The sequence below is a fragment of the Sitodiplosis mosellana genome, unplaced genomic scaffold (assembly GCF_009176505.1).
Source record: "Sitodiplosis mosellana isolate CC-2019 unplaced genomic scaffold, AAFC_SMos_1.0 Smas_scaffold_6165, whole genome shotgun sequence".
Lineage (NCBI taxonomy): Eukaryota > Metazoa > Arthropoda > Insecta > Diptera > Cecidomyiidae > Sitodiplosis > Sitodiplosis mosellana.
Window position 1 is genome coordinate 2,105,666 of NW_022601406.1, and position 26,438 is coordinate 2,132,103.

Below are 26,438 nucleotides of genomic sequence, written 5' to 3' on the forward strand. Positions count from 1 at the left end.
AAATTCGTTCTACTGATAAAAGCATATAGGCGAAATAGAGAGAGAGGGTGCGTTTATTGTATGGACATTGAACGTATTCACTGGCACATCAGTGAGACTGACACTTCAAAATAGGTAAACATAATCAAAACGTGCTTAATTCATACGATTTGGGTGGTTGTAAATTTGAGTAGGATATTTGTGGTGAAAGCGAAGAAAAAAATGAGTAAAGCCTTGTTTGATGATGATTTATCGGAGGAGGAGATTGACTTCAAGACCAATAAAGACTATGCTAAAACCTACAATAAATATCGTCAGAAGGAGCTGTTGAAAAAGTGTAAGTTGCCCAATGTATAAACAGGTTATAAGCTGTAAACGTGTTGATAACACTCTTGTTTTTCCAGTGAAAGATAAGGAAGCCGGTGATGGTTCGGAGTCGAGTTCAGAGTCTGACAGTTCGGATGAAGATGAAACCGCTTACAATCCGAAATTCGATGAGGAATTCTTCAAAACATTGTCATCGTTGAAGCGAAAAGATCCAACCATTTATGATAAATCCACAAAATTCTTCGATGAAGAAATGATTGACCCCGACGCTGATGACGGTGAATCAAAGAAAAAGGAGAAGAAATTGACCATAAAACAATACGAACAGGATTTGTTGCTGAACACCGGCGGCACATTTGCCGATGATTCGGATGACGACAACGTGAAAAGCAACAAAAGACCGGCATCGCCGAGTTATAATGAAGAGCAAAATCTAATCAAGAAAGAAATTCTCGGCAAAGTTGGCAACATCAATGAATCGGAGGATGAAGATGACATTGGCGGTTTGTTTAGCAAACGTCAAAAGACGAAAAAGGAAGAGGTGAATTTTTGATTTTTTTTTTTTAATTAAAATTTGTACTCAAATCAAAACATTTCCATCATCGTAGGAAGAGGACGACAAAGAGCAAGCAAAATGGCTCAATGAACATGAGGAGCTTAAAGAGAAAAGCATTACGGAAATTTGGTCCAATAAAAAATTGTCAAAAGATGAAAAATTCCTACGCGATTATATTTTATCCAATGGTTATGCGGACAAAGATGACGATGAAATTCCCACATACGATGAAATTGTTGGTGACGATGATTTCGAAGAGAAGCAAACGGAATTTGAACACAAATACAATTTTCGATTCGAAGATCCCGATCAAGAGTTTATCAAACGATATCCAAGAACAATTGAGAATTCGGTGCGAAAGGTTGACACACGGCGAAAAGAAAAACGTGTGGAGCGACGAGAACGAAAGGAGATTGAAAAGAAGGAAAAATTCCAAGAGATTGAAATGTTCAAAGAGTTGAAGCGTAAAGAAATTGAAGAGAAAATTTCACAATTGAAAGCGGTCACCGGCACGGATGAGATTAATTTGGATGAAATGGATTTGGATGGTGATTTTGATCCGGATGAGTATGACAAGAAAATGCAGGCCATATTCAATAGCGAATACTATGAGGTCGATGAAGGTGACGAAAAGCCCGAAGCACCCTCAGACATTGAAGATTTACAAGTGGAAAATTATGATGAAATCGGAGACGATGAACAACCACGTGCTGGCGCTCACTGTGAAGATGACGATTTCAATATGGATTGCGATTATGATGAATCGCAACGAGATCAGAAGAAATCCTTTCAAGATGAAATGATTGAAAGTACCCAAAAACGCAAGCGTGGAAAACGGAAGTCAAAATTCATGGAAATGCTTGAGTCGGAGCGGCCGCCATTCAATCCGGACGATGAGAAAACGTTCAGTGAATATTTGGATGAGTATTATAAGCTTGACTGTGAGGACATTGTCGGCGATGTCAAGTGTCGATTCAAATACGTTGAAACTACACCATGCGATTATGGATTGAGTATTGAAGAGGTAATTTTACATTCGTTGATAAGATTTTTTCCGAAGATTTTGTATTTTTCGCTTCTTTGATGATTTTAAATGACCAAAATTTCATTGATTTAGATTCTGGGTGCGAAAAATAAAGAGTTGAATGCTTGGGCCAGTCTAAAGAAGGCAACACAGATCCGGCCGGAGCACGTGGAACGCAACGATCAAATGATTTTTCAAAGAAAGGCCAGAAACGAAGCGCTAAAACGCAAAATTTTAAGCAGTCTTTACGAACCGTGAGTTTTACCGATTCATTTGCGTTCTTTTTATTGATTTTTTATCAGAGCGTGTTTTGAGCTGACGTCAGCAGCACTAACTAACGTCAGCTGCTGAGCTCAGCTGCTGACGAGTATGCGTTGCGTTTTTTGAACGCATCTGCAATACAAAATTCATATTCCTTCCTGGATCCCAAGGCAAATATCATATTCCCTTCTTTCAAATTTGACTTGGGATCCAGAGAGGAATATGAATTTTGTATTGCAGATGCGTTCAAAAAACGCAACGCATACTCGTCAGCAGCTGAGCTCAGCAGCTGACGTTAGTTAGTGCTGCTGACGTCAGCTCAAAACACGCTCTGTTTTTTATACTTTGTGGCAGAGAGCACATGTAGAATTTCTTTACCTTTGACTATAGCACACATGACACTTGAACTCTATGCTTTAGTTCTTGAAATGTTCCACTCTTTTTTTTTAATTCAATGAAAGTTGCGTTCAATTTTGACTAAAATCAATCCTTATGATATTGTTATTATTCGTTCGTAGTTCTGATGACGAGGACGAAGCTGAGGAAAACCCAGTCGTATTAGTAAGTAACAAACCGCTGACGAAAATTGAGAACAGTGGCTCACAAAATCCAGACGGTCGAAATGCGGAAAAGAAAAAGAAAAAGAAGAAGAAAAAGAATAAAGGCAATGTTTCTACTGAGGCAGGCACATCTGGTGCCATCTCGCAGCAAGTCGAAGGAAAGATGGGCGAAAATAAGGAAGAATCAAAAGTGGAGCCATCGATTGAGGCACCAAAACAGCAGTCTTCTAATGAAATACCTCTCAACAGCGCTCCTAAAGAAGAGACGTCGTCTCCCAAACCAGAGCCTTCGGTAACGGTGTCAAAAACGAAGTCAAATAAACAATCCAAGCCCGAGACATCAAAACAACAGCCGAAAAAGGAACTGAAGGTGCAACCCAAACAGCAATTGAAGCAACAAACGAAACAGCAGCCACAATCAAAAGAGAAGTCAAAACCGGGCGCAGCTCAAAAGCAGCCAAATTCCGTCGGTAATAAAACACCAATCGAAAAGTTCAAGGCAAAGCATAAAGATCCGCTGAAGAAGGTGGCTCACAAGACCATCGACAAGAAGAACAACAAATCCAATCAGGCGAATAAGCAAAAGGGCTTGAGTGACGAGCGACTCAAGGCGTTCGGTATCAATCCGAAGAAGTATGTCAAACAACAGAAATACGCTGCACAAATAGCGCAAAAGAATGGTGGCAACAAAAACTCAGTACAAGCCAAACAAAAGGAAAAAGTCAATATCAAAATGAAGAATAAATTGGCAAGGGCGTTGCAAAAGAAATAAATATGTACTGGTGTACTCATAGACCACTATAAAAGTTCCGAATAAAAGAGAATAAAATAAAGAAATTATCTGTTTGAAAAAATTCAAAATCGTTTGGAGTTTTCAATAATGATTGTGTTTTTTTTTATTTGATTTGATGTTAAATCATTGCAACAATATTATTTAATCATCTTTTATATTCACATTGTTGTTGTTATGAGAGCACAAAAGGAAAGGTGTTCGTCGCACAAGTACATTATTTTAATGTAAATTATAAAATTTATAACTAGAAATCGAGGTGAGGGTGGAAAAACTGCTGTTTCTCTCGCTCTCTCTCTCTCAATTTAGTTACGACGGTTGTTGTAGTTTTGGCTGGTGGCTTGCGTAAGTTGAAGACCACTGATGTTGTTGAAGTCCAAAAGTTTCAACATTTCCTTGGTCTCTGGATCAACTTCGATGATATCATGTTCCAAAGCTGAAACGGCTGGTACATAGTTATCACGACGTTCACGTTCTTCTTCTTGCAATTTGATTGAAATACCGCGAACTTGTGAGTGACGAAGACGACCCATCAAATGCGTTACGTATCTACAGGTGCGAAAGAGAGGCAGAAAAAAAAAGTGAAAACAAAATCGATTAGTTTACGACGCCAATTCATATACGGTGCAATATCAACAAAGAAGAGAAGAAGAAAAAAACGTGGAGACATGCTTTAGTGTGCGGCGCGTTCAAATGTGCCATTAATGTTTTGTTCGGAATAAAATCGTTGTGGAATCTTATTCTGGATGCGTTAATGGGCTGAAAAAAAATACTCTGCCTGACTATGACTGTAACAATGGCTTGTGTAATAGCTAAAGCTACGAACTAGAATCAGGCGCTATTCCACACTGTAGGATCTCACATGCACTATGCCGACTTTGGTTATGTCAAGTCAATGTTTTGTTATTACCAATATTCTGACACCAACCAATTCCACTTTTTTCGGCTTAAATACAGTTTTTTCTCTTTCATTCTTCTTGATTGCACTTGTTCACTTGTTTGATTGCACTAAAGATTCGTTTTAAATGTGTAAAACTTACCCAGCAATTTTGTTACGAAGTGACTTCGTTGGAATAATAGCGACTTCTTCACAAATACGCTTATTTGTATGGAAATCCATGGTCAAGCGGGTGTAGTATTTTTCAATAATGACCTTAGCGGCCTTCTTGATAGTCTTCGTACGAACACGACCCTAGAATAAAACAACATTTTAGTTTAGAATTCGGTTTCGATTTGGTGGTGAGCCCAATCCATTCGCTTAACATCGACAAAACCAACAATCGCGGTGCAACATTATTAACAATGCCGAATACGACACCCGTAGTACAAAATCCGTGCACAAAAAACACAATAAATTCCCAGGAAAATATATGAAAATCACCGAAATTTCATTACAATACGCTGGCAAACAACACTTTTTCACATAATTCGTGAATTTTGTCGAGTTTTTCGAATGGATGATGGCAATTTTTCGCCGATAATTTTTCAATCGAATTTTGTTTAGCACCTACCATGTTGAGAAGTAAAGCGGAAAAGACCTGAGAAATGAAAGCTGTCAACGAAGTCTGCTCAACGCAACGCTGTACATGTGTGAACTGTCATGGTGGTACGGTGTGATTGTGACAGCCGTCATAAATTTAGTTACTTCACCACACACACACACACGCACACTATGAATGCAGATCGGGCTCGGTTTTTTTGCCACTTTTTTCGCATCGGTTTTGTTGGGAAATTTTTTTTTTGACGAATTTGAAATTTGGATTTAATCCAAGTAACATTTGATGATTTGGCAAACCAATTGAAAGGAAACATTTTTAAGCTGGAAAATTTGTTGCAAATTCTGGAACAAATGAAGTGGACGTGAGGGCGCCACCTAAAGGTTTTGAAATATATTAAAAGTTTAGTCTTTGAACTGGATATTGGAATTGATTGAAAAAAGCAATTGAAATAAATCGATAGTAGAAAAATTTGAAATGGAAAAAAATCGACCAAATTCTCAGCGAATTGTTTTTTTTTTTCAAATAAATTCAACAAATTAAAAGACATAACGTCTCGGAGAGACCATTCATCATCCACCAATAACCGTGAATACCGACGAAAACCGATTTAAACCGATCGCCGTACGTTTACTCCGATCGGCTGGATCGAAACGTCATTCACGGGCCACACAATAGTTTGTGCACTGTTTTTATAAACAAATTGGTAATGAATGGCTAAACGAAAGAAAAAACCACATTAATAATAAATGAATCAGAAGCGCAAAAAAAAAAAAAGCGGTCAAATGAGTCTGACGTGATTAATTTGTGTGAATGAAAAATTGATTGAAACGAAGTCGGGGTATTTTTCGATGGTGGTATCACGAATGGCGTTTACAATAGGTTACATTGAATCGTGACGGAAGAAACGAAACAACGAAATCATAGAAGAATACCTGTGACTTACTCGCGAGTAGGAATAATAGTTGAGTACGGGTGAGCGATCGAGACGGAGCACAATTAAAAAGAAACAAGTCTACAAAAGCAACAGTGCATGACTAATACCATAAAAGTGCCCACGGATTGTCTGTAGAAATTTAATTGACGGTGTGGCTGGATTTCAAGAGCAGGTAGATTTTCTGTTTAAAAAGTTTAGTAAAGGAAATTTCGGAATTATTGCTCGCAAATGTTGCCAGGTTTTTATCTTGGGTTGATATTTATTGTTGTTTTTAGTGAAAAAAAATTCTTGTTTCATTTCAAACCATTTAAGAGTGTGACTGCGTTAAAATTGTTGTTTACAAGTGAATGTTATGAATCATTTTTTCCTCTTCTGCTGGTGCTTCTGTGTCGAAAATCATTTGTTCGGAACCAAGAAAACTAACAGTACATAAAGATTGCATCGAAGAAAGCGAACACGTTTACAAAGCATACAATTTTTGTTATTGTTGTTTTTGTAGCAACGGAATGTTTGAACGCAACCAGTGCGATTTATTAAATCAATTCCCATACATGTATCTATTGATGACTCTCGGTTCGAATGTGTTCCCGTTAAACTAAGGCACTTAAACGATTCAAAAGACCAAAACTGTGTGCGCGCATTGTGCCACACGAAAAAAAAAAATAATGAAGAAACACAACGCAAACGATCGGAAAAACAGAAGATTGCGTGCCTGTTGACAACTAGGGAACAAAATATGTAAATGTAATTTCTTTGACACAATTTGATTCCTTGTATACGCGCTCCTCCTCAATATATAGATGAGGAAATAAAAATAGGGAAATGCTCAATTCCGAATGAATTATACGGGAAAACAAGCGTCCGTGAGCATGGAATGGAAACAAAAACAAATCGGCAAATATGCTGCGAATACATGATTATGCCATACAAACATTATATAAAAAAAATTGGATCTTCTTTTTTGCCTGTTTGTCATAAAACACCCGTGTTCATAATTGTGCAAAGTAGAATAGTCCAATAATATTTACTATGGAGTAATATGTGCTCCCGTTTAGAAATCAATGAAGTAGAGAAAAAAAAGCAAACGGTTTGTGACACTTGTAAAACTGCTAATCGTACATAAACCGATCGATGCATTCTACATTTAATGCTATATTTGGGAAATCGTTTGCGAATCGAATGCAGTTTGATATTAATAGAGATAGTGTGTCAACTACAGACTCTCATTCAATTACCCAAACATTCAGTAGCGATAATAATCTGTCTCATTTCGTTTCCGTTTACTTCCATTTATAACCATCAAACATTCACACTTTTGCCATTTTTTTTTTCTCCGATTCTTCGAGTTGTTTCATTCAACAACGGTTTCAATAAATTGAATCGAAACGTTCGTTTCAATATTTCCATTCAACAGCACACGGCATAGCGGCATTTACCCACACATACACACACACACTAACACAATGTATGCGTCTCTGTGTTCATTGGAAAAGCGCTATGCTTTATGGATAGAGGCATTTCCTCCAGTGTCGCTGCGCACATTTTCTCTCTCTCTCGCATCGTCACTAGCAAAATCCATTATGTAGTCAATGTAATCTGCTCTTATTTTAGTCGCCTGACATCCACCATATTGTGCTGTTGAACTTGTATATTCCCCGAAAAAAGAACACATTGATCGGAATTGAACCACAGAAAGAAAAGAAAAAAACCACACACATAATTCGGAATTGTAATTAAATTCAATCGGCTTTTTTTTTAGGTGGGTGACATATTCCGTTCACATTTCACATAATTACACACAATTAAATTGAATTAAATTTCGATAGAGTTGTGTGGAGCACAGTGTTACGAATTCGTCTCATATTCATCATATGACAGTCACATCTCCGATAACGCACATCCCAAACGCGAATGTCGAGAAACAAAAATTGGGAACAAGCGCACACTTATTCGAGATACGACTGTCATCAGGTGGAATTGAACTCATCAAATCGAACAAAGAAACTAACGATTTTGTTTTTTTTTTTTTCGTTTTTCGTTGCGAATTGAGATAAATGTGCAAAAATTCTAATTGCGTGTTAGGTCATTTGAAATAACATTATATCAAATGGATGAAAGCTTTTGAAAGCGCATAGTGTTTTACATTTTTCATTCCTCGAATCAAAAAAAAGAAACAGTCCATTCACCAGCATAACAATTGCGGCACACACATTTTCCCTTTCAAATATCGAAGTAATTGATATGTTGCTTTTTAAAAATAGACGGCAGAAGAAACAAAAAGAAAAACAAATATCGAACTTGGTTAAATGGAAAAAGGTTATAGCTTTGTCAACGACGAAGACGACGCGATATTACGATGGTATTGATGCGTGAATCAAATCATATGGGAAACTAACGAACTGGGTGTTTTTTAGTTCGATTGTGTCGTCGTGCCATACCTCTCTATGATTCACTGCGTGTAGGTCACAATCGAAAAGTAACACAAGTAATAGAGAGAAAAAAAGAAACAACAACTCGATTTCTGGTTCCACCTTACCTCATGAGTGGAATTGATTTTGTTCGAAACAGGGTTGTTTTTATTCCCATACACATACGACATATCATTTATGGATTCAGTCATAAAGTTTTCTTTGTACATAAACGACCGTAAATTTTTGTTTCTTTGCTTAGGACAAGTTTTCTTTTATCAAGGTGTAGAAAGACGTCTGATTTGACGAAAACGATTTTGAGTTGCACTAATAAAGATAGTCAGAACAGGAACAACATGTTTTCTCAGTGAAAAAAATGTTGTTTCGAGCCGAAAAAAAAAAACAGAACCAAAAGATAGTCCAAACATCGCAGTTGATTTTCATTCAGACGAACAATGGAAGATCGATAGAATGAGATGAATTGTCGGATTTCGTGACAAAAGATGAGATTGAATTGTTTCGCTACTGTAACAATGATAGAGATGAACAACCGAAACCAAAATCTGTAGAAAAAAAACAGTTTTGTTTCAATGTTCTTGTATTTCAACTGGTTCGCAAACACTTTTGCAGACAAAGAGCAAAGTTGTTGTGGACAGAAAGAGTTCATGCTAAAGCATGATTTAAAAAATCGGAATTTTATCAAAGAAAATTGCCGCGAGCCACCAATCAAGTGGAAAAGAGTCATAAGTTGAAAACAGTCTGCAACAAAAGAAAATCCATCGTTTCATTTAATTGTGTTGCGTTTTTTTTGCGTCTCAAAGAAAACAACAGCAGCAGCAGCAGCAGCAGCTATCATCAGTTGTTTGTAGTGTATTATTACTTTAGGGGCGATAATCTTATCAGCGATCTCGCTGGACTGTCGCGGCATTAATTATGCATAATTCATTTATGTGTAAATATCATGAACATATGCCTATGGTTAGGCATATGCCAATGGTTAGATCGTATAGCATTCTAGTCTGAGAAAATGAAGATTTATCGGGTGTTTTCCAAAATGTGTTTCATAAAACACTTTTCACTCTCTCACACCTCACGCCATTCATTTCGTTCTTCTTTTTTTTTCTACGTTGCAGAAATCAGAGAAAGAAAATAGTTCGCGATGGAATTTCGGTTTGATGTAACACCTTTATTCAAAACTCACATTGTTCGTGTTTCGAATAACTTGGTGCCTCAAGGATTCACTGGTGACAGGCGTAGCGTACTGTAAGTATGGATAGAATCCACAAACAGACAGACACCATACAGTTAGTATGTCTTTGTAGTTTTGCGACGAGAAAATAAACACTATTTTTTTCATTGGCATGGCCAATGATTCTTGATTTTCCTCTTCTTTTCTTTTCGTGAATAATTGCAGTGACGCAATCGCCAAGATCTCAGATATAATAAACGAATTGGGAGAGGCATCGGCACGTGCTCAGGGACTATCGAAAGCGGTAACTACCGCGCAAAAGCTCCGTAATTCCGATCATATCGTCTACTTGTTGTCTGAACCGACTGGAAGAAAGTAAGTAATTCCAAGTAAAATCGTATGCTAATCCATCTAACTGATTTGCTGTGCACACACACACACAAAATCAATGCGTTTCCGAATCGCGCGTGCGGTCTCTCTCTCTCTGTGTGTGTGTGCTTCAGTGTTTCGCAATTGGCATTTTGCGCGTTCGCCACGATGTGAATTTGATGATTTTCTGTGTGTATCATGTAATCAAATCAAGCAAATGTACATACAACGGACAAAACCGCCTGATGGTGTATAGTCTTCGCAGTTAATCGCTTCTAACAATGGTTCGAAAGCAATTATATACCACACCAATATCGCGTGGTGCAAAGCGTGTGCTATTTTCCCACTTACTGTGTGTACGAACAGTGAAAGTTGGACTCTTGTTGGAGCTCCTTTTTTTCTCTGTTTCGCTCCTTTTTCCCTTTGGTTATTATGCACCAGAATGAAAAATACTATAAGGAAAACCATGCGACACACAACAATTTCATTTCATTAGCGCCCCGCACTCTTTATCGTTCGTTCGCTTCTTTATATTTGTTAATTTGTCGAAAAACTTGCTCAAGATTTTCACGATATGAAATTATGGAAATAAGAATAGACCACCACTATGGCAAATCGACGATGAATAACAAATGGTGGAAAAAAACAACAACTCTATATCGAGAAGCATTCTGAAAAGAAGCTTTTTGATTATGCCGATAATTGTCGTTCATTTCACGCTTGTAATTTATTCATTTCACAACAGAATGGAAATATCATACAAGTCACGTACTACACATATTTTCTTGTTTTTTTTTTAAAGCTTTTTTGTCGATTGAAAAAATTATAGAAAACTTTTACATGAAAAACCGTCAAATCATTGCATTGTTTTAGCAATATTTGCGATAAAAATCAGCACAATTCTTTTCTTTTCAATTTTCTCTTTCTTCTTTGTAACAATAACACATTTTCTTCTCTTTTCGTTCATTCGAATTGCAGTGGTTGCGTGACAGGACTTTTGAAAGTCGGTACCAAAACTTTGTACGTGTTTGACGAGAATGGCGAAACAAAACCCGTGCCCGCCATGTGTGTACTCGACTTTTATGTGCATGAATCACGGCAACGTGCCGGTCTCGGACGAGAGATGTTTGATGTGATGCTCGAACGAGAGGGTGTTGAGCCTCAAAAATTGGCCATCGATCGACCATCCGATAAACTAATCGCTTTTCTACGCAAACATTACGGTAAGAATGAACGGAGTTTCAGAGATATTTGATGAAAAATCGATTTAAATTGAATTTTCATGAGACAATATGGTAGCGAAGAGGATTGAAGAATTTTAGGAAATCGACCTATTTCCTATTTAATCGTGAAATCTATCAAAAAATTGAAAATTTGTAGAAATTTACAGAAAAATTAAGAAGAAAGTCGATAAAAATGTCAAACAATATTGAACGATTCACAGATACTTGGCCAATTTTAGAACAAATTTTGAGAAAAAACTATGTTCAATTGTAGGTTTGGTCCACAGTATTCCGCAAATGAATAATTTCGTCATTTACAAGGGCTTCTTTGATGAAACATCAAGCCGTTCGGCGCCAAATTCAGCTGGATCTGAGTCAAAGGTTGATGCAAGGTATGAATAATCAAATTAACTCCGTTTATTTCGTCTGGTTTCATCCATTTTCATGAATCTAATGTTTGACTAATTGTCGGGGGCATTAACTGCGGTTAATCCAGTAGTCAGTACTAATGCTTTGTAGCCAATTGACATTCATTAGCGCCAAATTTCATATTAACAAAAAACAAACCAAAATTTTCGTTTTCTAACTACTTTGCCGCAACGACAACAACAACAACAATCTAGCCCAAATGCTGCTTTTTTTGGTGGCCATGCGAATGATGAGTATAAAAAACGCTTTGCTAGAAAGAGTGCTGCACCAGACAACTTGCCGTTTGTACAGAGTTCGCCAATGGGACGATTTGGAGCCAAAAGACCTACATGTAGTATGGCCGAGGTATAATCAATGTTGATTAATCTCTATCGCTATTTTTTTTAATCTAGAAATAAACTTTATTTTTTCACTCTCTGACAAATGACACACATAAAACACCGCCAAAACAACAACATTCTTGATCTAAATAAACCGCCTAATCAAACCGCCTAATCAAACCGCCATAACATTTATATACATATAACTCACCTTGAAATATTTTGCTTCAGTTTGATTCGATTTGCACCGAAAATTATTCATATCGATAAAATGGACAAATGGGAACACACTTGCCACCGTTTATTCCTTTATTTCGTATGCATAAAATCAATTGTTATTTGTGTCAAGTGTGTCCATGTCCGTTACACTTTTCATTTCGAATGTCATGCATTGCATTGCATCTACAATGCAAAATGAAACGAAAACAAAAACAGTTGACGAAATGAAAAAAGAAAAGAAACAACCAGCCAAGCAACCATCCATTCATGTCTCACAATAATAAATTGCGATGCATGGCTTAGGCTAGCGTGCACAGTTTGTTGTGGTTGTGTTGTTTGATTTTGCTTTTGTTTTTGTTTCGACCGTATCATGACCTGTTTGATGAAGAGCCGCGCTTCACGCTTTGACCACTTTGATAGTTTCACCACCGAAAATACGGTAACAAGGAATAACATTAGCGACGAATTGTGTTTGTGCGGAAGTGAAAGTGAAAATGATTGATAGTTTGAAGCGTCATCGTCAATATGTTGTGTGTGTGTGTGTGTGCTTGCAAGCATATGCAAAACAAATATGACTTTCGCTTTGCCATGCCATGCTGCACTGCATTGAATTTAACCTAAATTGTTTGACCGTTTTCTTGTCTTTCTACACATTTCAGATCATTCATAGTTCACCGTCAGCGGTAGCCAACGAACCGCACAGGTACTACTACTTTTCCTTTTTCTTTAATGCGACCAATTTAATATCCAAAGCATCACATCATTTGCGTCCCTTCCTTTTCCATTTGAAATTTTTTCAATTTTTCATTTGATTCTGTACCCATTTTCCACCATTTTATCAATTAATCCAAACATGTTTTTTGTATTTTTGATTTCTTTTTTGTGTTGTTATTTTTCTTTCAGACATTTTTAAAAGAAACTATGTTGCTCAATTTGATTTATTCTTTCCCGGGGATCACACACACACACACACACACACACACACACACACAGCAATTTTCATGAGATTGTTTAAATTATTATTATAATTTTTTTTTTTTGGTATATTATTTATATATAAATATCGTTACTTATTCCAAAATAACACGTTTTGTGTTGGCGAGGTCAAAATTATCGTGGCAATTGTTCGTCCAAAACAGAAATTAGAACATTTATTTTCAATTGCCTTCATTGTTCTTTATTTAACACATTAGTTATGTAAATTGGTGAGAGATAGAAAAAAAAAGAATAAGCCCCAAAATAATCGATAACATGTATATAACATAGTATTTGCTTTTTCTCAACGAAACCGGGGCTGCAACTGTTCATTTTTTTTCTTTTGTGATGACAATAATTTATTTTAGTTTAAAAAAAAAGAAAGAAGAAGAAGAAAAAAAGTGACTTAAAACCGTTTTGTACATGGCCACATACTACATCACATTTTTTTTTCAAGCCTATAATTGAAATTCTATCTGAATCCTATACATTCTAGTAGTGTTTCCAATGACATTGTTCCGTCGAGGTTGCACATCGTCGTATAAAGTATTAAATTTGTCAATCAATTGTTTTTTTTTTGTATAATTTTGCAATATTAGTATTCATATTGTCTATTCCTTATTCCAAACGGTGCACCTGAAGAGAGAAAAGTTGATTATTTTTTTTCATTGGCAAATTTTTGTTTTTATTCAGCGAAAAAAAATTGATATTTCCACTTGAACTTAGACTTAAATCAAAATTCCATTTATTTTTCTAAAAACTAACATTTGATGTGCAAAATAATATATTCATTTTTGTGCGAACAAAAGAAAATCGTCTATCACATCGAAGATGTCCATCTTCGGCATGATACCCATATCAATTTGGCATGTTTTTGAGATATCACTCCGTAGAGTTGATCTGAAATACCAAAGCATACTATAATCGAACTATATTGATTTTTTTTTTTTTCGAGTCTGACACAGACAGACAGACATAGCATGTCGTGATAGATGCATTGTGATAGGTTATAAGCAATCAACTACTTTTTGCTCAATAGACATATATATGTCGTGCAACAATTGAATTATACAATTTACGTTATTTAATTGTGTTCAATTATTTAATTTTTTTATCCATTGTTAATTTATTTAACTTAATTGAATCATTTTTGTGTCTTTATTATTTGTCTCATGCAATAAACCAGTTCATTCACATCCATTTAAACCGATTGTTTGTTTTTTGTTGTTGATTATTTCTTCCATTCACCTGAGTTGTTCATTGGTCACTTCCTGATTGAAATTATTGGTAATATGACAGATATTTGGTAAAAAGTAAAAAGTCTTGGGAAAGAGTAAATGTTTGAAATGAAAAAAAAAATTCCCTGAAGAAAACTGAATGAAAGAAATGAATCTGCTTTCAGTGATGAGAATGAGCGAAAGGAGTCGTGGATTGAGGCCGAATCCAGTCAACCATTGGCCGATGCAGATGACGTGGATGGTGGTACAGATGCGAGTGATGCCGGTGATTCGAAGACAACAAACATTGATTACAGCAAGAGCGTTGAGGACATAATTGCTGATATTGAAAGTGCTAGTCTTTCGTTGGATCCACCAACTGCAAACGGTAGCGGTGGCGGTGATTCGGGCAAATCACGTGAAGTGAAATTTAACGATGCAATTATCGAAGCTGAACAGTCGCATATCCGAAAGCAAGTCAAACCAAATAAACAGCATACCGGATTGAAGAATATTTCATCAAATGTGGGTGCGGCTGTTGCACCATCCAATAAAATGGAATTCGATCAAGAAGCACCGGAAAGTTTTGGTGTGGTTAAGATCGGTCGGCCAATTGGTAAATCAGAGCATCAAGATGATGCCGTTTCGACCATTTCGTCGATCAATTCCGAAGGATTAACCGAACAAGGCTATTTCGATTTGAAATTTTATCACAATAAACTCTGGTAAACGATGATCATTTCAACAACACTTTTTATATATCGTACAACATATACATATATACGTATCGCAAAACCAAACCAAAACTAACGATCCTTTAAACAAACTATTTAAACAACACTTACCGTGCAATATTCGAGACACAGTCTTTGTGTGGGGTGTCAAAGTCATAAACAGACGAACCAAATATTTATATTAGAATAAAATCGATTGTGAAACCATTTTTCTCCCACTTCGCTTCACTTTTCCAGGCGCAAATTTACCGGAAATTAAAAAAAAACGTTGCCTCTATGATTGAAATCCATGCGATATTCATGAAAAAAATAATTTGCGTAGAACCAAAAAAAACATAAAAAATTGAACAATTCTAATGAAATAAAAAGAAAATAAATAGACAAATCGCATCTAATTGTTCGAAACATTCTTGGATTCGTCTCGCAACGATCGAGATTTAAATTGGGCTCAATGTTTTTGCAAAAATCTTCTTTTTTACACACGTAGTACAATTTTACATATATTAAGTTAAAGCATTGGATTTATTTGCGCTTAACAATTTTAATTTTTGGTTTTTCAATGAACAAGCAATTTAATGTGCATCGCACTCAACGTTTTATTGATAGAATTCCTTTCTGTTTGGTATTTTTTTTTGAAAAATGCCTCTTTGTGTTCACTTTATTAAAGACATTTTTATGTCCATTGATTACAATTTATTGAGTATAACATGAAATGTAAGTCTTTTGTTTTTTGGCTTATTCATTAGCGTTTTCACATAGTGAAATATTTGATTTTCCAATAAATTTGCCAAGTTTTTCCCTTAGAATTTGTGCGAGATCGTAGTGCAATACAAGTATTATTGAATAACTTTATATAATTATTTGTTTTTTTGTTAACGTCTATAAATCGCTTGGACCCATTTGTATGTCTCTGTTTGATATGAAAAAAAAAAATACTAATAAGAAAATGATTCTAATTCTTTATATACATGCAAAGTAATTAGACAAAAACAAACTTCATACAAAGACTTTGAGTACAATGTGCTTACATATTAATAATAAAATTCGTATTACAAAACCTTACTCATCGGAACACGTTTTTTTCATTTTATTTTCTGTTTCAATTGGCCTATTTCAGTATTTTGATCAGCACCAGACAAAAGGCACACCCCAATTTGTATAAAATAAATCAATACACAAGTAGTATTCTCTTGTGGATTTTTTTTCGACTAGTGTTAACTATTTTAGGACACTTGGACGAGTACGAGTAAAAAAATCTTGCCTCCAACTAATGGTTTTGAACGTTTTTTGAGTAATATTTTAAAAATTGTAGTTTGTTACCGATTCAGCCAATAACATTGAAAATTGGCTGCCATGCATCCTGGCAACCATAAAAATTGACGAAAATTGATGTTTTTTTTAGAAAAGTCGTTTACGAGGTGTTTGGTTTTTGGGCTGTAACCGGAATCACAATATGTGTGGATTGCATTAAATAAAGCGCCATCTATGTTATGATACTTTTGTTCGTATAAGTCCATATGCATTCAATTTGAATGCTCAAAAAACGTTCAAAACTATTAGACGGCGGCAAGATTTTTTTTGGTGCCCTCAAAATTTTAAATTTTAAAATATTCACTGAAACAGAAAAAAATGGAGCCGCCTACGGACTATATGATTCCATGTGTTGTTCCTCACTTCCTTAGTCTTATTCTATGTGTACTTTGCTTAAATCGTCAACAAAACGCATGGAGTATTTCTCTGTTTTGCTTCATAAGGTAGGTGTTATAATACAAAAGTTCGTTATATTTCTGAAACCTTATATTGTGCGAATAAAGATTTTTATCCGTAACTGCGATCCTTATAATCGAACACTTTCACCGATACGGATAACAATTTGAATCGGTATTTGTGAGTCATGAGAAAAAAGTACGAGTTAACCGTAGCACGAGCAATCTGTGCCATTTTTCATAGGGCGCCTCCACTCGCACTAAATTTGTATTATGAATGTTAAGGTGCGTGCAGCGCCCTTCAATGTAAAACCAATACAAGCTGAGGATGGCACGCGAGGTTTACTTGCACTGTCACAAATAAAGAAAATTATTTGTCCCCAAACGATTAATATTTTTAATCTGTGGAAGTGATGACAGTGACCCTTTTTGCAGTACATTATACGGAGAAAAAATGACACATACAAGGTGGTTATCATTTGGGCCATAGCTCGGCAACGGAGCAAGATATGGAAAATCGTACTGGCTTATTTTGGGTACATAATTCCGTTCCATTTTTGTGCTCTTTTTCGTTTCGGTTTCACGTTTCCGTTCCATTTTCAAACTTTTTTCCGTTTCCGTATGGAAAAATTGAAAGAATCACTAATACATAACGAAATTTGAATCACCATGTGCAACTTTTATGAGAAAGTAGTACAAATTCCGTTTTCTACACGAGAAAAAAATGTCCGTTTCGGTTCCGTTTTCCGTATTCCGTACGGGAACGGAAAACGGATATCCGTTCTAGGGAACAAAATCATGTACCCAGAAAATACATTTGCTTATTTTGATATTTATGTTCAATGCGCTCAACCGGAATCATTCATTTATCATACTTGTTGGTGTATTACATAGATTAAATTAATGACAACAAATCCTTTATCCCGGAAATTTGGCGCAAACACGATCGAATCGGTTAATTTCTCAAATGACATTGAAATAATGCAAAGCAAAAACAAATTGGTGTAAGCAATAGGCGATGTCGTTTGACAGAAGAACGATGCAAGTGATTTTAATTTGATGTCATCTGAAATTAGTACATTCATATCGAAGTATTGTGGGGCCGAATATACATCGATTCCATTGAGTTTGGCATCGATGCCGCATCGTTTGAAATGCAGCACAATTCGATGTTCAAACGGTTCGTCAATCATTTTATTTCCATCTCTTTTCTCCATCGCTTCCTGCATGCAAGCATTTTGTCACTGCAGAGCAAAAACTGATTTTGTATTAGAGTGAGTGTCTAAAGAGTATCGAATTGCAGTGTGCGATTTTTGTGCTTGAACCGAAGCGCAACATGAAATTTGTTACTTAAAAACGTTACATGAATCGTCACTTCAATAGAAGTGTAACATGAAAAATGTGATTTTTGGATGTGGTTTTTGGCGTGTTTTTTTTTGTTGCAAAAATGACAAAAGATAATGAGTTAGTTTGTTCAGCTAAGTTTCGGCAATGGATCAATTCTATAACTTTGTTAAAGATAACAAACATCTCGTTATCTCTTATTATTTTCGCGATAAACACAAAAATCCATATTCAAAATTCAACCTTTTCGTGCTGCGCGTTATTAATTAATTAATTATTCTTTAAGAAAAAAATCAACAAATCAAATTCGAACTTTTACAAGTTTTAAGTATTGATCAATTTTCCACTGGAAATAATTGATCATGATTTCTATATTTTCGCGTGAAAAGTGTCTTGTACATTTTTGCTACTTAACGACTGCATTTATTCTACTTGACGTACAAAAGAGATGAAACATTAAATGAATGCACTTAGTGTAAAAGGCAAGTATTAAAGTTCAGCAAGAAAACAATAAAATGAACATTGTGCTGTGTATATAATTCATATGGACTTCGATATAGGAGATAAACAGTTTCTAAGTAACAAACCAAATAAAGGTGCAACATATTCGTAGTGAGAAATTCGCATTCTGTAGAAATCATTTGTTCCATCAATCGGTCGAACATAAATGAAAATTGCACCAATTCGAACCGAAAAATCCAAAGTCATTCATTTAAATTCAACTGTACGATAAAATAATGATCATTTGAAACGAAGTATATTGCAACACTGAACAAAATACGTTGCGCTGCACAGTTTCAACGCTTCGCCGATCATCCGTTGCGATGGGTTGCGTTGTCCGGTGTCTCTCACCGTGCGGCTGTCAATATCTGTCGACAACAATATATGCTGCTGTTGTTGTTGTTGTTGTTGTTGTTGTTGTTGGTGTGTGAGCGTCTCTGTGATACTGTCATGTATAGGCATTTGTTGTGTATGTATGCTCTCTGTATGTATATATCTGATGTGTGCACTATGAGCAATTGAATAACTTGTTTGCTCCTTTAGACAGCTTGGTCAACGGCTCTCTTTCTTCGTGTTTCATGTTTTATAGTACGTTCATTCGTTCGTTTGTCTTCTATATTATAATTCTGTGTGTTGTGTGTGTTTTTTTCTGCTCTGCTCTCGCTTCTTCATCGTTTCAATCTAGTTGAAATTGTGTTTTCATTTTGAGGAGTTGTTGAGCTGTTTGCCCCCTCCTTAATTTTGTTTATTTCAATAATATTTGAATCGTTTGCATTTTCCAACTACAAATTTGTTTGTTTTTTTGTTTTCCTGTGTATTGTGTCTGTTGTCGAAACGATTTTGCATGGATTTGATCAAATTTGGGTGATCATTATTACAACGAAACCAATAAAAACAACAACAAAACTAAGAAGAAGTGACAAACAACATAGTGTTCGTGAAAGAAAGTGTATAAATCGTGACTGAAATACCAGAAACATTCTGTTTGGTTGTGTGTTTTAAGTAGAAAAAAAAAGAACTAACAACCAAAGATTTCAAGAGAGTGAGAAGCAGAGAAACAAACAACAACAAGGAGAAAACATTTAAATTTTCTACATTCAATTGATTCGACAACATCGATCACAAATTGACGTGCATCAACAAGATTTTGAGATCGGGGGAATTTAAAACATACACACGATCCAAACAGAACAGCGAAAAAAAAATAAACAAAGGGAGAAATCCCAGCAGTGTCTCTGACAAAATAATAACAAACCAGTAAATGACAAAAGAAATTTATCACGAAGGATGGCTGATAAAGTCTCCACCAACAAAGCGCATATGGCGAGCTGTGAGTCACTATTATCGTGTTTTTTTTTCGTCTCTTGCTGCCTTCTTTTCATTCATTCTTATTTATTTATTTCATATGTCTTGTTATTTTTTTTTTCTTCGTATTCTCTCTTGTTATTTTATTTCGCACATAACTAAGTACAAAATACAATATGCGTGTATGAAGCAAGAAAAAGCATTATATTTGGACTCTTGTTCTTCCGCTCATTTAAATAAAAACTCATACTTAGTAATTAGCGAAAATAAAGTGAATGCTATCACACATTAATTAAACGGATTCCACGAATCGAAAAATGGGATACCGTCCAGTGCGTGTGTGTGTGTGTGTGCATGCATGTGTGTGTTGGGCGTTCGGTTTGATAAATTTCAAGGTCTTTTGGATTGGTGGTGTGAATGGATGTTATGCTGTGAGAAAGTGGATTACAAATGTTCTTTGCGTGTTCTTTATCCGCTTAGTTTTGTTTTAACAAATGCAATAATAATCGTAATGTTGGTTGCGTGTCATTTAATAGCGTTGGCGAAGACGATGGTTTACATTGAAACAAGGCGAAATACCGGAACAATTCTGTCTGGAATACTACAAAGATCGTAGCTGTCGCAAATTGAAGGGTGTCATCGATTTGGATCAATGTGAACAGGTGGATTCGGGGCTACAGCTTGAGCATCGCAAGCAAAAGTTTCAGTATATGTTTGATGTGAAAACACCGTTACGTACATACTATTTGGCCGCAAATTCGGAGGAAGATATGAATGCCTGGGTCAATTGCATTTGTGAAGTGTGCAACTTACAAGATTTATCAAAACCACAACAACAAAATAGCACCGATAGTCGACAATGTAAGGGGAAAACCAATGCCAGTTTCTCGTTTTATTTCAAATACATGTCCAAGGTCTCAAATCAGAACGTAATTATCAAACGTTTAATTGCTTCTCTTTTTTTTCTCTCCATTGTTTTCAGATTACAATGTGACGTCGGAAATGAGCGAAAATCAAAGCGGAGGCGGTGGTGGTGGTGGTGGTAGTGCTACCAATCAATCATTAGTGGTCAATTTAAAATCAACGAATTTATCACCGGTCAAATCATCGAATGCATCCGATCAAATTGCATTGTTGCCCACAGCCGAACCTATCGACAACAATAATTCCGTTTATCAAAATTACGATGCAATGTGCCGCAATTCTACGTACAACAATCGCGAAACACTCATTTGTGACGTGCCACTCAATAAAAATGGTGGAGAAACGAAAGAGGATTATTATAATTTTGTGGTAGGAAATTTGGATTTTTGTTTTGTTTTGTTTTGTTTTTGCACTAAACGTGGTTGCATGAGTCTTTTGTTGGGAGTTTTTCTTCGACAGATTCCGATTTTACACGTGAATTTTTTTTGATAGGGAATTGACAATGGAGAATTTTGTAGAATGAAAAAAAAAAACGCATTTAAAATAAGAAACAGAGTTTAATGACAAATTTGCGAATATTTTCAGGCGATCGCGAATACAGCAAGCCGTTCGCAAAAGTCAGCCAATAATGGTAGCACGGATGTGTCTTCACTGGGCGAACGTCGAGTAGTTGTAAATCAATCGGCCCACCGTAAAATACCAGAGAATTTAAAATTGAATAGCGTTCCAGATTTGCCCCCAGCCAAATCCGACACCAGAACCATTTCAACGGGGCCATACATTGCAATCGCCGATTGTATCTCGGGCAATCCACTGATCGATCGTGATAATCCAACAACACCACTCAATTCGCTCGATCCAAAATTCTATGATACACCCAGAAGTCATTTTAATATCGGTTTGAATGTGGCCAACGAACAACCATATTCACCAAAACGGAACAATATTCAAACGGTAAATGCAAATGAAACCCGGTATAAATGGAAATGGTCAATTTTACTTAACAATTCATTGTATTTTTTAGATACCACAAACACCACAAAGCGGTAAATCCAGCCCAACCGATTCGGAAGGTGTTTTCACAGATGATGAAGATTGTGGCTGGCCAAACGATTCAACCAATTCAGAACGTTGCATGAGACCGTCGGAAAGTTCTGTGGAGAATGATTCCATTGTATTTACGTATGCGCAACGATTTTCAAAGATGCCCGACGATGAGAGCGTGACGGCGAAGAGAGTTCTTCCAAAGCGACCGTTGCCAGTTGCTGGCCTTTCGCTTGAGAAAACAGATTCGGAGGAGCAGAACAAAGATGTGAATTCGTCGGATACGGAAAATGCATCACCAGCCATTGCCTACGGACCGAAAGATATTAATTCCGTAAGTGAATTCAAAAATCATTCCAAATGCTTGCAATTTCTATTCGGATCACGTTCTAACAAAACTTCATTTTTTTTTCTTTACTTTGGCAGTATGTTGATGAAAGCTATGATATTCCGCGTTCGCATCAATTGCCATATACGAAGCACAAAGAACCGAATAATTATGAAAATTTCATGGATTTAGGCGCAAGTGGAACAAGTGCATCGATGCTCGAATTGGATGAAGGTCGTTCGAGCAAAAAAATTGGCGAAAAAGTCGAATTTACGACGTCGACAATGCCGAAGAAGCGACACTTTTACACAAATGCCGCTCCGGCCAAATTCGATGGGAATGTCTTTCGTTATGATTTCGATGATAAAGTAAGTATTCACAGTTTAAGTTTGAATAGAAATTCATAGTTCAAATCGCAAAACGAATATATTTCAATCGATAAATATCAGGCAATTCATTCATTCGATCGATTCATTAAATCATTCTGATGATTGAACAAGACATTGATTCAGAAATATTCTCAATATGAACGATGTGTGACACATTATGTGTCATAATCGAATTTCTCCATGCAAATTGTTTTTAATTCAATTTCGCATTGCTTTCGCAGCAAACGGACGCTCCAGTGGTTGATCGAAAGCTAAAGCCGAAGGTGCATCACGATGACAACGATATTAAAGTGGCCACACCGACCCGTGTAAAAAGTGTGCCATCGGTGAAATCATCACCGAATCAATCCGATTTAAAGCCACCATGTCCCGACCGTAAACTCAAACCAACCACTCCGATCAAGGTAATTAGTCCGATTTGTCATTCAACTCCTAATAAGTGAGTGAATTGAACCCCATATAATAAAAGCCATGTCAATCCATTATTCAATTACAGTTCGAAACGAGCACGTTGCAACGAAGAGGTGTATTAACAGCAGCAGCAACCGATGCAGAATTCCAGGGTGGATACAACAATGAACAAGTGTCTAAGACGCTGCCTCGCAATTACAATAATTCCACATCGACACTAACCAGCCCAGTAGTGGCGCCGGTAGCAGTGGCACCACCACCAACACCATCGCAGGGTGCAACCGGTGGCCGTCAGGCAGGCGTTCTCGAGTATTTCGATTTGGATCATTCGAATCCACCACCAATTTGCAATAATTCCAACACATCGGTAAGCACATCGAATCTGAATGCACCGCCAAGCGGACCGGTATGGTCAAACAATTTATCGCATCGATTAAGTGCCGTTAGTATTTCGTCTTCATCAGTATTTGGGTATCAGAATGCCGCAAACGATGCAAATATCGGAGCTGGAGCGAATCCACCGAGCATCACATCGCCCGTTGGCAGTGTTAGCAATCCACCGACGGCAAGTGGCATTGTTTATAAATCCGTTGATTTTATTAAAACGGAAGCATTTATGCGAACGAGGCAAGACGCTGAAATGGCTCGCGCAAAAAATCGATCGAAAGAATAAAATCAAATTGACGTTGTTTTCATTTTAACTGAAAAGATCTGCCTTTTTAAGAAAGAAGGATAAAGAGAGAAAGAGAGAGAGAGAGAGAGAAATCTTCCATTACAAGTGTTAGTGCATTTAAATTTGAATATAGTGATGATTGTAGGTGCCTTTGCAAAGTCTTTTTATTGGTAGAACGAATTTTATTCTAAATGAAATTTACTTTTTATTCTTCTTGAGGAGAACAATTGATTCATAAATCTTTTTTTTACTATTTACAAAACTGTTTCTTTTTTTCGCCATTGTCGTCTGTATAATTGAAATATTGATAAATTGAATTGGATTTGTCCGAAAAAAAAAATATTAACGAAATTTATTTCTTCTTTCATTTTTATTGAACATATTTTATGTCTAAAGAACTTATATGGTCGGTCAATGAATGATTGGGCGGTTATCAGAATAAATTTTCAATTTTTAAATTGTAAATGCATTTTTTTCTAATTCTATTGTCGTCAAACTAATCGAGAACTATTTTAGAAAAAAAAACATGATAATTTTTTTTTGGTAGAGGTCATGTAATTATTCTTCTTTAAAGCTAATTGAATTTGTATCTTTCGATATTGAATTGACCACTGCATTTCAAACAGTTTCCATAGCACTAATTTGTGTCTTCATCCATATTTTCTTCGGGCACAATGATTTCATAGTCATTTCGCGGAAGGGGCAAAGACAAAAGTTTTTCACGAAGTGATTCTCTTACTTTCTTCTCATATCTCCTCGTTACTATTGCCGATTTGCAATCAAATTGGTCGTTATTTATGTTCAATTGATCTCGTCTTAGCAACGGATTGTGAACCTGATTTTTTTTGTATTTTTTTTTGTCGGATGGAAAATCGGTATATTGCAATGGAGTATTTTCTCCGCCCATCAATGGAGTATCAACATGTGTTAATGCAACAATGGTTTGTGCTTCTTGCATGACTCGATCATTCATCGTTGCTGGTGGACGAGTTGTTGATGTTACTTGCCGAGTAATGCCATACTCACTCAGCAGAGCATGAGTCGTTTCAATGTCACATTCCAAGGCTACTTCTCTGGCCATATCAGTCACTTTTCCCAGTTTAATGACTTGCTGCATATCTTGATCGGATATTTGTGGCTCGGGCAAAATTAGTTTCGAACGCGGCAAACACGAACGTTTTTTAGCTGATTCCGAAAAATTGTTAGGTAGCCTGGTCATATCATTTTTCTTCTGTAATTTCGCTTTATTTTTTGCTCGTTCATCCTGAAACAATTTCGTTGTGAAATGTTATTAAAATGGAATAAATGACAAACATATTTGATTTGTTTACTGAATAGTGTAGTATTTTACCTTTTCTCTTTCGGTACGTAGCTCGCCGTCTAGATCTTGTTGACGGATTTTGTGGAAATTGAATGGATTCCTTCTAATATGCTCTTCAGAAGTATCGTAGAATCCGGGAGCAGGTGATTTTTCAAATGGTATCTCAGCATTACAGTCCAAGCCTTTGGTTTTGCGACGATCACCATCACCACCCATGCCAGCCTGAGAAAATTTTAGAAAAAATCCAAGATTGGTTAGTTTAATGTGTTACAAAATTTGAAATTCATTAGGAATGAGAAGCGATGATGATCGATTCATAATCGAGAACCATTACTCATACACATCACATGAAAATCGCCTCATTAATCCGAATAAAATCGCTTACCGCACGTAATTCTCGCATCTTCTGTAACTTGGCCAAACGTTTGGCCTCGTCCAAAAGTTTTTCTCGTGATTTTCGTTTGATCTTTTTGCCTTGTGTATTCGCTAAGCGTGCTCTTGCTTCAGATAACATCTCTAACTCATCTCCATCCATATCTTTTGCATCATACCTTGCCGGTTTAGTCTCTGGATTTGGATCGATTACACCCGGTTTCAATTTTAGTGGATTATCTTCGACTTCATCCTTCTTTTGAGCCATATCCCTGTAATTGCAGAACGAATGCATTTATTGGTCTATTCAAACTTTAAAATATATTTCCAACAAATGAGAAAAATGTGAAGTTCACATTTCAAATTGTGAACTCATGTCACTTACAACAAGTATTCATATCGGTCCAAACATTGAGCGGCAGTTCTGCCGATCATCGGTGCAATAGTTCGCCACTGCGTTGGCATTAATTTGGCCAAGTGAAGTAGTCGTTCATCTTCGTCTCTTGACCATTCAGTTTTCTTAACACTTGGATCCAGCCACTCATGCCAACGTGCTTTGCATTGTTCAGCAGATTTCCTATGTAACAGTGATGATACGCGGGACCATTGAGTTTTTCCATATTTCATAACGGCTGCCTTCAATATTTCATCCTGAGAAAAAAGAGATCACATTAGATTTAAACATTTCATTGCCAATTGATGATGATTACAATGCAAAGAAATTACTTACTTCAATATTCCGCCAAATACCACCTTTCATCATGATACGTGGCATATTCGAAATGGAATTAAAACGTATGAATTTATTCGATTTGTTCAATAATGAAAATTTTGAATGATTCTTTCACACAACTCCTTTGAAGCCAACAAAAATGAATCAATCGTTTCAAATCGTTGAAACTCTATCAATTGGAATGTGAAAGAACGTAAACAATGAATGAACAGTACTAGACTCTTTTAAACAATTGTCAAACGATCTAGTACGACGGTAGTTCCTCACACTGGTCCCTGTGAAATGAAAATCTTAAAAGAAATCTAATTGAAATTCAAACTCACCAACTGCAAATGCAAGCGGAATGTCGATGGATCAGATGATGCTTAAAGAAA

General features: G+C 36.3%; 5 protein-coding genes across 14 annotated transcripts; 3 read left to right on the plus strand and 2 right to left on the minus strand.

Annotated features, from left to right (window-relative positions):
• Positions 1-95: 95 nt before the first annotated feature.
• On the plus strand, positions 96-3,712 carry LOC129574846 (protein KRI1 homolog). Its single transcript, XM_055457365.1, has 5 exons — positions 96-316; positions 384-847; positions 915-1,886; positions 1,980-2,140; positions 2,666-3,712. Exons 1-5 carry the CDS (start codon positions 202-204, stop codon positions 3,477-3,479), a joined length of 2,526 nt encoding a protein of 841 aa, XP_055313340.1. The 5' UTR covers positions 96-201; the 3' UTR covers positions 3,480-3,712.
• On the minus strand, positions 3,579-5,156 carry LOC129574859 (40S ribosomal protein S17). The gene is made up of 3 exons (XM_055457389.1): positions 5,009-5,156; positions 4,538-4,689; positions 3,579-4,046 (listed from the first exon to the last, which is right to left on the minus strand). The coding sequence occupies exons 1-3, from the start codon at positions 5,009-5,011 to the stop codon at positions 3,803-3,805; spliced, it is 399 nt and encodes a 132-aa protein (XP_055313364.1). The 5' UTR covers positions 5,012-5,156; the 3' UTR covers positions 3,579-3,802.
• On the plus strand, positions 5,137-16,075 carry LOC129574850 (alpha-tubulin N-acetyltransferase). Of its 9 annotated transcripts, none has more exons than XM_055457375.1 (8): positions 5,137-6,102; positions 9,472-9,601; positions 9,753-9,902; positions 10,875-11,119; positions 11,394-11,511; positions 11,743-11,893; positions 12,747-12,790; positions 14,465-16,075. In XM_055457375.1, exons 2-8 carry the CDS (start codon positions 9,498-9,500, stop codon positions 15,006-15,008), a joined length of 1,356 nt encoding a protein of 451 aa, XP_055313350.1. In that variant the 5' UTR covers positions 5,137-6,102; positions 9,472-9,497; the 3' UTR covers positions 15,009-16,075. The 9 variants fall into 9 exon arrangements, with proteins under 9 accessions (XP_055313350.1, XP_055313349.1, XP_055313351.1 ...); XM_055457374.1 differs by having other exon boundaries at positions 5,604-6,181; XM_055457376.1 differs by having other exon boundaries at positions 5,604-6,122.
• A 2,884-nt stretch (positions 16,076-18,959) lies between these two features.
• LOC129574861 (protein daughter of sevenless) lies at positions 18,960-24,103 on the plus strand. 2 transcript variants are annotated; one of them, XM_055457392.1, is made up of 8 exons: positions 18,960-19,894; positions 20,406-20,730; positions 20,852-21,162; positions 21,379-21,747; positions 21,818-22,171; positions 22,264-22,533; positions 22,776-22,958; positions 23,051-24,103. In XM_055457392.1, exons 1-8 carry the CDS (start codon positions 19,826-19,828, stop codon positions 23,636-23,638), a joined length of 2,469 nt encoding a protein of 822 aa, XP_055313367.1. In that variant the 5' UTR covers positions 18,960-19,825; the 3' UTR covers positions 23,639-24,103. The 2 variants fall into 2 exon arrangements, with proteins under 2 accessions (XP_055313367.1, XP_055313368.1); XM_055457393.1 differs by having other exon boundaries at positions 19,135-19,152.
• Positions 23,819-26,331, minus strand: LOC129574862 (cell division cycle 5-like protein). The gene is made up of 5 exons (XM_055457394.1): positions 26,062-26,331; positions 25,717-25,982; positions 25,345-25,603; positions 24,990-25,181; positions 23,819-24,902 (listed from the first exon to the last, which is right to left on the minus strand). The coding sequence occupies exons 1-5, from the start codon at positions 26,104-26,106 to the stop codon at positions 24,276-24,278; spliced, it is 1,389 nt and encodes a 462-aa protein (XP_055313369.1). The 5' UTR covers positions 26,107-26,331; the 3' UTR covers positions 23,819-24,275.
• Between the last annotated feature and the right edge of the window lie 107 nt (positions 26,332-26,438).